This window comes from Rhea pennata, chromosome 2, assembly GCF_028389875.1.
Source record: "Rhea pennata isolate bPtePen1 chromosome 2, bPtePen1.pri, whole genome shotgun sequence".
Classification (NCBI taxonomy): Eukaryota; Metazoa; Chordata; class Aves; order Rheiformes; family Rheidae; genus Rhea; species Rhea pennata.
This window is the reverse complement of record NC_084664.1, coordinates 114,898,005-114,910,139: the sequence shown is the minus strand read 5'-3', so window position 1 is coordinate 114,910,139 and position 12,135 is coordinate 114,898,005. Positions and strand designations below refer to the sequence as shown.

At 39.2% G+C, this 12,135-nt stretch overlaps 1 protein-coding gene across 1 annotated transcript in view; it reads right to left on the bottom strand.

The window, feature by feature from the left end:
• LOC134136616 (laminin subunit alpha-3-like) overlaps window positions 1-12,135 on the bottom strand; it is a 51,970-nt gene that overhangs the window by 35,723 nt on the left and 4,112 nt on the right. Inside the window, exon 2 of the mRNA XM_062568530.1 lies at window positions 8,940-9,092. Coding sequence (XP_062424514.1) covers window positions 8,940-9,092 — 153 coding nt within the window. The remainder of the gene's footprint in view (window positions 1-8,939; window positions 9,093-12,135) is intronic.

The window sequence follows — 12,135 nt, the reverse complement described above, 5'->3', positions numbered from 1 at the left end:
GTGTCATTAATTCTAGTTAGAGGCCAGTAACTAGCAGTGTATGTCAACTGTTTAACATCCTCATTAATCACCTGCATGATAGAACAGAGTGCATCCTCAACAAGTCTGCAGATGATACAAAGCTGGAAGGAGTGGTTGATACACCAGAGGGTTGTAATGCTGTTCAAAGGAACCTCAGCAGGTTAGAGACAGAGAGAAACCTCAAGAGGTTCAATAAAGGGAAGTGCAGAGTCTTGAACCTAGGGAGAAGTAACCCCACGCACTGGTATAGATTGGGAGCTGACCTACTGGAAAGCAGCTCTGTGGAGAAGAATCTGGGGGTCCTGGTGGACAACAAGTTGACCATGAGCCGGGAGTGTGGCCTTGCAGCCAAGAAGGCCAACGATCAAGTTCAGGGAGGTGATCCTCACCCTCTACTCAGCACTGGTAAGGCCACATCTGAAGTGCTGTGTCCAGTGCTGAGCTCCCCAGTACAAGAGAGACACAGAGCTGTTGGAGCCAGTCCAGTGAAGGGCTACTAAGATGATTAAGGGACTGGAGCATCTCTCGTATGAGGAAAGGCTGAGAGAGCTGGGACTATTCAGCCCGGAGAAGAGAAGGCTTGGGGAGGGGGGAGGGAATCTTATCAATATGTATAGATATCTGAAAGGAGGATGTAAAAAAGACAGAGCCAGACTCTTTCCAGTGGTGCCCAGTGACAGGATAAGAGGCAATGGGCACAAACAGAAACACAGAAAGTTTCATCTGAATTTAAGAAACAACTTTTTTTCCCTTTTCTTCTTTTCTTTTCTTTTTCTTTTTTTCTTTTTTTTCCACTGTGAGGGTGACAGAACACTGGAACAGGTTGTCCAGAGAGACTGTGGAGTTTCCACCCTTGGAGATATTCAGAAGCCATCTGGACAGGGCAATGTGCAGTGTGCTCTAGGTGATCCTCTGGAGCTGAGGGTTGGACTGGACAATGTTCAAAGGTCTCTTCCAACCTCAGCCCTTCTGTGATTCTGTGATTTCTTGCAGTTTCAAGGAAGATCAGGGGAGGACCCCCCTCTTTTCCGTAACCTCTCAGTGGTATTTGACTCACATTTACCCAGAGACTTAACAATCACTCCTGACAATCAGTATTTGGCAATCTACAACACTGAATTCTGCTGACAAAATTGTAATACAAAAAATGCCAACTAAAGAGAACTGGTAGTTAGTATTTACATTTCTGGGTATCTGGAGAAGTAGCTACCGCAAACACGCAGAGAAAAGCACACATGGGTAGTATGTGAGACACATTAACTCTACTGAATGTGTTCCAAACAGTTTGACCACATACATATATAACAATGCTAACATCAGGTAGCACATTTGTGGAGACACATAGCACACCATATAGAAGTCATTCTTTGCATGCCAGCTTCACAGTCTGGGACACAGAATAAGTACAGGACTTCCAAAATTGTTCAGCTAGCACTGTATGTGCAGTATTCATATCACTTTTTAATTTAACTAGTCACTGATGCTAAAAAGACTTATCTACTTACTTAGATAAGTCAGTCCCTGTTAATATGCCTCACTGACATTATTGTAGGTGTTGAGTTCCTTTGCTACCACGGTTGATGTGCAGGACCAGAAGGGAGAAGTTCTCCACAATTCATGGCCAGTATTCTGGAAGGAACACTTTCAGAAGTGAAAGGGTAGTCCATTGTCCAGGTTCAATCAGTCCTAGTCTTTTTGCCAAGACTGCAGGCAAGTACATCAATTAGTGTCATTTATAATCTTGAATTTTTCATGCAGTCACATTTCCACTGGGAACTGGTCAAAGACCAGCTCAATGCTCATAACTGTTTCTTACATATGGCCTATTTGTTCACAGAACACTGAAGCTATTCATATGAGAAAGGATTTATAGGATTCAGATCTCAGTTGTGCAGGAGATTAGCATCCCTTCATGAAGGCTACAGTCCAAAGTAAAAAGAACATAGTACTGTCAGCACTGAAGGAAACATAGGGAAGTGTGTAGAGTTGAATGGTATCGGGAAAGGTTCTGCTTTTACTACATTGAGTTTAAACTGAAAGTGAGGTACTTAACAATATACCATAGAATGAATGTATTATGTAGGACTCTGTCAGAGCCCTGAGCGTACTAATAGACTTTCAAAACCCTGAGCAGCCTCATCTGGCTCCTCCACCCACACCCCGCCACTGCCCATATGCCCAGAAGCTCTATTTAAGCTCTGCCCTGGGCATTCGGTCCCCACATGAGCTATGTTGAAGGAGTGTTGGTCTGCAGCTCAGCCACAGCTGTGCCTGGCCCCAGATCCTGCTGATACAGACCCAAGACCATTGGTTGACTTCTCACTTGATCTCAGCCCTGCTTCATCACTAGGGACATGAGCAGTGATCACTGGACCTGATCCTTATCTGTAGAATGATTTCCCGGCATGACCTTGGAGCTGCTTCATCACCACTGTCTTGCCAGATGATCTGGACTCTTGGTGAAAACTGGCTGCAGTCTCTGCGTCTGTCCCACTCTCCTGGCTCAGGTACTGTGGGACTGGGTCCTGGCTGGTGAGGCTCCTGCCCTGCTGGCCATGTTGCTCCCCTTGGCTTCCTGTCCCATAGGGAAATAGCTGACCATTGCAGCTGCCTGACACACTGATCATGGGAAGGGAGGAGGGAGATGAACAGACACTGTCTGAAAGACTGTAGCTTAACAGATAAGAGCCAAGGGGGAAGTGAAACACCAAAGTGAGAACAAAGACCTTCCTTAGGGATGATGAAAAAGAATCAGAGGAAGATAGAGTCAGGCAAGTTGAGGAGAGCAAGGTTTTTTTTTTTATGCACACTTTGAGAATAAAATCTGAATGCCCAATATGCGTTTTAAAGCCAATGACTTAGAGCTATTAATGTAAACAAAAGAAAAAATGCTGAGTCAGCTAAAAGATCATTTAATAAAAGCTTCAAGAAAATACAACCTATTGCATATATATTGAAGAATATATAAGTAAAAAAAAGCTGCATTTAGGGTACTTAGCTTAAAATGTGTGACTGCTATGTGACTGAGAAAGAAATGGATTGCTCACTACCTGATAGAACTTCTAGAAACATTTATCAGATAGCTACTTGATCAGCTGAAGTTGTTAATCTAGTGTTTGCAAGAAGTGGATTCATCTTACTGTGCTGAGCCAAAATCAACTAACTTCAAAACACAGTGCTTTGTGGCCTGATCCCAAATTGTCTTCCTTTAGAAAGCACAGGGCTTTTCTCTGATATGAAGCAACATAAAATTCTCTGTGATGCTAGCATCCCAATTTTTGGTCATTGCAGGGACAATGCTGGACCTTCCCCAGCCCTAAAAGCCCCCTTTTCTCCCTGAAGTGAACCACAGCACTAGAGCAGATCTGTGCTACTAGAGAGCCAGCTCTATAGAGGTTCCAAGGAAAGACTGTCTCATCACAAGAGCAATTCTGTAGGAGGCCCTACAGAATTTCTGTAGAATGCTTCTGCAGAAGCTTCATTTAGTGGTTCCTGTGGGCTGATTTGTAGAACTTCTGGGTATTACTACAGAGGTTCTGCAAATCCATAATGGACCTGGGTCTATTTTCAGTCAACTGTAATATAAAATCTACAATAGTGAAGCACAACAAATGTAATGACTATTGTGGGAGGCCCAGTTCAGTGCAGCTTACTGTGATAAATCTACTGCCACTTGACATTTCACCTAAGAAGGGGCCCACAGGACACTTTCTATTTTAGAGCGTGATAGTTAAATTAATTGCAACTTCAGACCCATTTTAGCAAATGATGTCAGACCTTTTGTAAGAGAAGAACAATTGTTTTTAATAACCACAGTTAGCAATAGCTGATTAATATTCTCAACAACAAATATTTTTTCTTAAGCTACGCAAAACAGGATTGCTATCAAATATAAAATAATAAATTCATAATAAATACCTATACAAAAGCAACTCAGAAGATTTGCCAAAGTATTGGGGCTTTTTGCAAAACATTTACATGCTTTAATTAGCAGCTAAATGGAAGCCACAAGGCCTCCACAGTCCACACCACTGATCTTAAGTTCATGGCTGAGTTTTCCTTCCTTCCTTCCTTCCTTTCCACTGTGTGTGTGCACAGAGTGGTATGAACCCTGATTAACAATTAATTTAGCTTTTTAGCCTTTGCTTTTTATTGTGATCTTGCTGTCATCAAATTTTACAGTTATCTTAATTGATGAGATTTCCTGCATATAACCACACTGCAGACCAGAATTATTGACGTTGGGGAAAAAAACACTCTTTTTTCACTACTTCAGCTTTTGTTTTAATAAAATAAGAATAAAAATGCTCCTACCTCTTTCAAAGTTCATGCATTCATACTCACAAAATACTCAGATTCTACAAGGAAAAGTAGCATATTGAAAAAAAGCACAATAAATATGATCATTATTTTGTAACACAATTATCTGGAGAGATTTCACAACTGTTCTTCGTGTTTCTCCTGATCAATGGTATTAACCACAGAAGGTCCAAGTTTGAGAATGGAAAAGTAAAATCTTAAAATGTTTTCCTAATCAGTAGGCAAGCAAGGACCCCATCTCAAATGCTGGCTGAGGATTTTAGCTGTTGAGAGCATTACTTTTGTCACATACTGTATTCTCACTGTAGAGTAGCTACAGCTAGCAGGTCACAAAGCAATGATCTTCTTGCTCTGTCTTGAAGACACTCAGGAGAAGTCTAATGTGCTTTGTGCAAATCTTTTGCTTGAATTAGAATCTTGAAGTGGTAGATATTCCTTTGTAATACCGTTAGCAGCACAATCAAAATGAGAAGTAAATGAAGGGAGCACAGCTCATTCCACGGAAGATAAGGTCTATCACAAGTCATTTTCCTTACACATCCCATGTGTTCTGAAAACTTGAGGACATGAGCCAAGTATATCACATGTACACGCACAACGAAAAAGTTAATTTCTGAAGCAACAAAAAAAATCTAAAATAAATGGAAACAACAGCAACATGGAAAACAGCACTATTGCAAGTTGTAGGTAATGAAAGCAATATCTGATCACATGCACTAAGCATGAAAGATTTTCACAGCATAGTCAATTTTCCAAGAATTTCTTGACACCGGTACCAACAAATAAACTAGAAATCAGGTTTCAGTGGCTTTTCTCAACATTTTCATATCAAGTTGATTGCTATAGAAAACAGTTTCAGATCCTTTCTCCCATCAATATGGAAATGAAAAACCACTTGTGAGTATATTTATTTATTTATTTCTCTTAGAGAGCAAAAAGGTAGACAGGACTATTTTGGACATCATATTCCACCGTGTGCCTTCAATTTATGATAGTATTTAATTAAAAATATCACCGTGCCACCACTACATAAAAACACTTATCCATTAGCGCACAAGAGCTCACTGAGTCTGAGTATTTGGGTATACTACTTCCACAAAAGCACAGCAAAGAAATGACACTAAAGGCATTGTCAGTGCTAAAAGCAACAATGAAAACTGTGGACTACATTTTTAAAAGTGTAACAATTAGACATTTAATGTTCATTCATTTTCATGCACTATCATGCTATCCTGAACCTTCATCTTCTGCTTCTGAACACAGAGTTCAGAAAAATACCTAGGGGAGTATTAATGTAATCACTACTGAGCATTAAGTAAATCAAAGATGAGGGCACATCTGCTAAAACGAAGCAATCCAGAGAGTCATGTGAAGGTCAATGAACCTCAGGCAGCCATTCTGGATTCACAAGTATAAAATATGTTGAAGACTATGTTGGGAAAATATGGACCAATTAAAGGAATAAGCAAAACGTATTTGATCCGAATATTTTAAACAAGTTAGGAATAGCCACAGTATAAATATGTATGTTATCAGAATAGAGAGATTGCCTCAAGGATCAACATTACAATTACTATTCAGAAGGACTGTGATTGATTAGAAAATGTAACTAAAGTGCAGTACGTCAGAAAGGGGAGCATAGCAGGGCTTTCGCTTTAAGGTTTTTGCTTTTTCTCATATTACAAAGTACAACAAAATGAGCATTTTTCTAGCAGAAAGTTTTAAGATCCTGAAGGGATTTTTACTATTCTTAGTTCTTGTGAACCAGAAGTGAATGTGGGTGGATGTTCTGTTTTAACTCTTTTAACTCTGATTTAATCAGCTCTCAAATGTTCATCATTGTGCAATTATTTAATTAAATGCTGTCTTCTGAACACTGACAAAAGGCGATCAGGACTCCACTCTTAGTCTTAAAGATACAATGGCAGGAATGCAGCAAACGAAAAGATTTAGATGCACTAAATTCTGCTTCCTCTAATCGTGAATATTTGATGACCAACTTAGTCTTTGCTTCTCTGCATGCAGATGCACTTTACTTTGTCAGTAAGTTGCATATTTTTTTTTGCAGAAAAAGCTGTTATGTGTTAAAATAAAGAATGGGACAACTATTCAGTGAGGAAAACTGTATCTTCCTCATCTTTTCCATACTACAGCCTATGGATCTGCATGGTATTTAGGTACACATACAAGTTTAAGCACATAAAACTTTCATTTCATCTTACCCAAGTTGAGCAAATTGGACTCTGAAAACATCTACCCCCTCTGCTAACTACTGAGAAAATCTGCACGACAGACTTAGACTAAGCTCTTAATTTTTAGGTCCCTGAAATAAGGCAGGGTGAATTGGAGTCTTAATGTTTACCTATCTGCTTGAGTAGACTTACTCTGTCATTATATTTACTCTCCTTCAGATCCTGAAGCTAAGATTTAACTGACTGAATGCACGGATGGGATAATGTCTGTGAAATGAAAAAAGCTCATGAATCCTACTAAACCCTTGTCCATTCACCAATTAACATTATCCCTTCCTGATCACAAAACCTGCAGTCATCCTGACCTCTTGTCTTGCATTTCCCTTGTTTCCATGTAAGGGAATTTGAAGTCACCTTACCAAGTGTACCAGAGTAAAGAGAAAAACATGGTCTCCTTCTCAGAAAACCTTTAATAATTAGAAGAATTTCAGTTTGTATCAGTTGGTGTCCAAAGAGTTCAACAGGAAGAGGGCACTCAGTCTACTCAGTCTCCTCCTCTAGAGGAGGAGAGTCTTCTGAAGTTTATTCAACACAAAGAAGTTTAAGTGTCCGTCAGCGGGTCTCCAAAGAAACATACAAATACACAGTGGAGTTAGTAATTTTGGATGCAACAGCTTCATGGGTGCTACACAAGATTCTGATGATATATATAGAGAGAGATATATAAGTACTGAAACTTATAAGCCTTTTAATTAAGAAACTTGTATATATAAGCCAAGAAACTTACATATATAAACCAGAAATATGCTGGACTATACTACAAGGTAAATTATAGACTTCGGTCTGCAACCTAATCCTAAATCACGCAGAAACCACAATGGTTACAACCAGCTCAGAAGGTAAGGCATGCTTTACTGGGAGGTGATTGTCTTTCCATGCTACTTATACCACCCTACTGCCTGTTCAGCACCCCTACCCTGTATGCCCAGACAGGCAGGCACACTTCTTTACAATTCCTTGGGAAAGAATGACTGAGTAACTCACTTTGAAGAAGCACAAAGCATCAGGGAATGCAGACCCATCAACAGGACCTTGCACCAGGAAGAGCAACACTAACTCAGAGACAGATCTGATCACTGTGTGCTAGGCTGATGTGGATGCAGTGGCCCAAAGATTAATCAGCATACACATAGCTCTCCTTTCTTTCATGATACAATCAAGAAAAACAATCAAGGCAACCAGCACATCAATCATTCAATTAATATATATACAAAAATCACAACAGTTTAGTTTAACTACTCAAATTCTCCATCTCAATCTTAAATTGTCTTGCATTTCTGCACTGCTGGTACACTGGAAGGTCTTGAAATCACTACAGAATGAAGATATCCTCCAAATGCAAACCTCATATGAGGTTCTCATCATGTGAGGGATGGGAGCATTAACCCCTCAAAAGAAGAAGTAACCACACCACCCAGGGAGAAAATGATTTGCACCTGATCCCCAGCAAAGCAGCAGCCAAGTCTCACAACAAAACTAATGTTTTTCCTTAATTATTTCTCTCCTTGCTGTCAATTAACTTGAAAGCTTACTTAAAAAAAAAAAAAAAAAAAAACTTGTGCTATATAATCAGTGTCAGTAAACAGTCACTACTGTCCAAAAATATATATAAATTGGAGCCCAATATGTATTTATAGCCAAATATTTCCAGCTGGGGTGAATCTGCAGGCATAACTAATTTCACTGGAACAGTGCCCAATTATGGCAGCTGAGAATCTGGCCTTATGACTTAAAAGCTACATTTACAGATACAGAGTCTTTACTGTTAGCCTATCGCCTGCAGGAGAAATCTGGGTGTCCATGTTACTAGTCATATTACCAACTCATATTACAGTGTTTTTCCTGCCCTATGCTTTTAGACTATTCTATCAATATTTTTCCGTTTTAGGAAACCATCTTATCTCAGAGATCTTGCTGTTTAACACAGAAACCAGAAAGACCCCTGAGGCAAAAGGGGTCCTAACATTAGTTTAAAAATATGTGTATGGTATGAGATTACAAAATCTCTGTGTACCCACAGAAAAGGATAATATGAAATGGTAGGTAGAGCCCCAGTTTCAATGGGCCAATCCCCTCTGTAACCTCAGGTTAAGGACTTACAACGCCTGTATCAGGAAAGCATACATTCACTGAATCAGCGTGATGCCTGTGGCAAGAAACCACATCATCAAAATTTCTGAGGCAGCTAATCACTTTAGTAAAGTTAAATTAGTAAAAACAAAACACAAGCCACATAAAAAAGCATGGCATTGGAAGGCATCAGTTCAAATATTCCCTCTGCAATTGTAAAGCTTTTATATAAATACAGAAAATGATCAAATGTTAAATAGCAGCTCATGCACTCACCTGTCCCAGGTCTAAAGTGACATTGACTTCATTGTACGTTAAGCCCATAGAAAGAGACGGACTTTGCCACCAGCGCTCCGTTCCATCAATTGCATTAGTTGCCGGGTGAGCTTTGCTGGGATCAGCAGCATTGCAATAATCACAAAACTGTCCCTGAAACACAATATGTCGAAGAGATGGTGTTAGTTGAAATCCTATGCACTGCAGATGCTGTTGTTGATTGAGATTCTAAATAGAACTTTGGCTAAAAGAGAGAAAGAGAGGTTAATTTTTTTTCTGTTTATATAGTATTTCCTGGGGTTTTATGTAAAAACGATGCAAAATTAAAATATGCACGTACATCTGGATATGCACTAAATTTTATGTTACAAAACAAAAAAAATGTCAAAATCTCTTTAATGAAACTACAATAAATCTTTTTTATTTATTTATTTTTGTTTTTTTATTATTACAGAATCACAGAATGGTTGAAGTTGTAAGGGACCTCTGGAGATCATCTAGTCCAACCCCACTGCTCAAACAAGGTAAATATACTGATGCTTTGGTGAAATTACCTATACTTATTCCTGATGCTTAATACAGGATTAAGAGCGAGGCACAAATTTTCCTCAGTTCTCCTAAACCACTGTGAAATATTATTATATGCACATTGACTGATATTAACAAAACATTAAAAATACTATATCTGTTACTCATTTATAATTTTGGTTTTATAATTTTATAATACTGTTTTCGTTTTTTTTTTCATGCCATTATAATATGTGCTGAATCAAAGACTTTTGAAAAATACAAGCTCATGGAAAATATAATGGATAATGTGGAACACTCCCTTTTAGAACAATTAAAGAATACTATTGTATATTCACTTGCACAAGTTACCACCCAATTTTCAGTCCACAATTAAAGTCATACTTTAGAGATGCCCTGATAATCTCTCTCTGATAGTATCTAAAGCTCTTTGTACTGTATAATGAATAATGTTCAGAAAACTTAATTGTCTTTTAATGTGATATCTTGGCTTGCCCCACAGATAGTATTTTTATCTTCAAGAAACTGCATTTGACAGTCCACTAAGATTAGTGCTAAAGTGTTGAAATTAGTTACTAAGGGATTTTTTTACTATCTCACTCACGCCCTACTTCAGTCACTGGGTACAGAGTCTTCTCAGAAATGGATAATTGATGGAAGCATTAAACAGTGTCAGGTATAGATGCTCATTAGAAAAATGGTATCTTCATTAAATGGTAGTACCGCCTCAAAGGGGGATACTTTGAATATCTGCCAGACAGCTACTTAATCCACTCAGTCTGTGAGGTGTATATAATGTACTGGATTCATTTTTTTTTTTAAATAAGGATGAAATACATCATTAAATTTCTTTTAAATGTCCAAGGAAGTCATATTTCCACCATTCCATTTGTCACTTAAACCTATTTTCACAGAATCACAGAAGGGCTGAGGTTGGAAGAGACCTTTGAACATTGTCCAGTCCAACCCTCAGCTCCAGAGGATCACCTAGAGCACACTGCACATTGCCTGGGACCCTGTCCAGGTGGCTTTCCAAGGGTGGAAACTCCACAGTCTCTCTGGACAACCTGTTCCAGTGTTCTGTCACCCTCACAGTGGAAAAAAAAAGAAAAAAAGAAAAAGAAAAAGAAAAGAAAAGAAGAAAAGGGAAAAAAGGAAAAAAGTTGTTTCTTAAATTCAGATGAAACTTTCTGTGTTTCTGTTTGTGCCCATTGCCTCTTATCCTGTCACTGGGCACCACTGGAAAGAGTCTGGCTCTGTCTTTTTTACATCCTCCTTTCAGATATCTATACATATTGATAAGATTCCCTCCCCCCTCCCCAAGCCTTCTCTTCTCCAGGCTGAATAGTCCCAGCTCTCTCAGCCTTTCCTCATACGAGAGATGCTCCAGTCCCTTAATCATCTTAGTAGCCCTTCACTGGACTGGCTCCAACAGCTCTGTGTCTCTCTTGTACTGGGGAGCTCAGCACTGGACACAGCACTTCAGATGTGGCCTTACCAGTGCTGAGTAGAGGGTGAGGATCACCTCCCTCAACCTGCTGGCAATGCTCTTCCTAATGCAGCCCAGGATACCATTGGCCTTCTTGGCCAATGGTGGCCAAGGGCCCATTGCTGGCTCATGGTCAGCTTGTCCACCAGAACCCCAGGTCCTTTTCTGCAGAGCTGCTTTCATTAAAAAATGAGAAGAAAAAAGATTTGACAAATCTGTTGTTTCTACAATCCATGTTGTCTGGCCTTAAGTTTACTCCTACCATTTAAGTATTAATGGAATCCCACACAACCGCCATTATCTTGCTTGTGATTGACGTCAGGCTAACTAGTCTAAATGAACTAGGGAAATCATACTTGCCAACTTTCAATACAGGAATAGCATTAGCACTATTTCATTCTTACTGGGTGCAAGCCTTAAAATCTTGCTGATTATGTTTATCTCTCATAAAATTTGTTTAACATCTTTAGTTACTAATGGATTGCAAACTACTTCATCATCCTCTCATGACACAAATACGTCATCTTGTGTCTTTCCACATACAAAGCATAGATGTTCACCGAATATTTCTGCATTTTCTGCATCAGGAGTATCTGCATTGGTCTTGTCCCAGTCTGCTCTTGTGGGAAGCCTAGAATATGCTGTTGCTTACAGAGGAGATAACTAGCATGATTCAGCACTGCACTTGTCAACCGAGCTAAGGGTTAGCTCTTGAAAATTTAGAGTTGTTTAAAGACTTACTAAATCCTCATGTTGGTTAGCTATGTCTGCAGATCATGTTATAATATGATTCTCCTCCAGCTTTGTTAGAGAAGATGATCTGGCTGACTTCCATTCAAACAACTACAGTATGCCAGGACACTACTGTATTCTGACATAGTTTGCAGGAGTAGACACCACATCAGCCTGTGCTAGTTATAGGCAGCATTGCCAATTTCTGTAATGACAAAGAAGAATGTGTGACAATCTGCAGAAATCAATACACCAAGAAATTAATCTATGCACTAATGACTGCAGCTGCCACCACATCAGAGCATCTTTACAGTTAGGAAGATTTTCCTGACAAATGCCATTTGGAGTTTTCACATCTAGTTAAAACAGTTTTAGCTTCCTTAAATAGTTTTATAACATGCATGAAACGCAGTCTTTAGATGTTCACTGTAGTCAGGCTGGAAATAC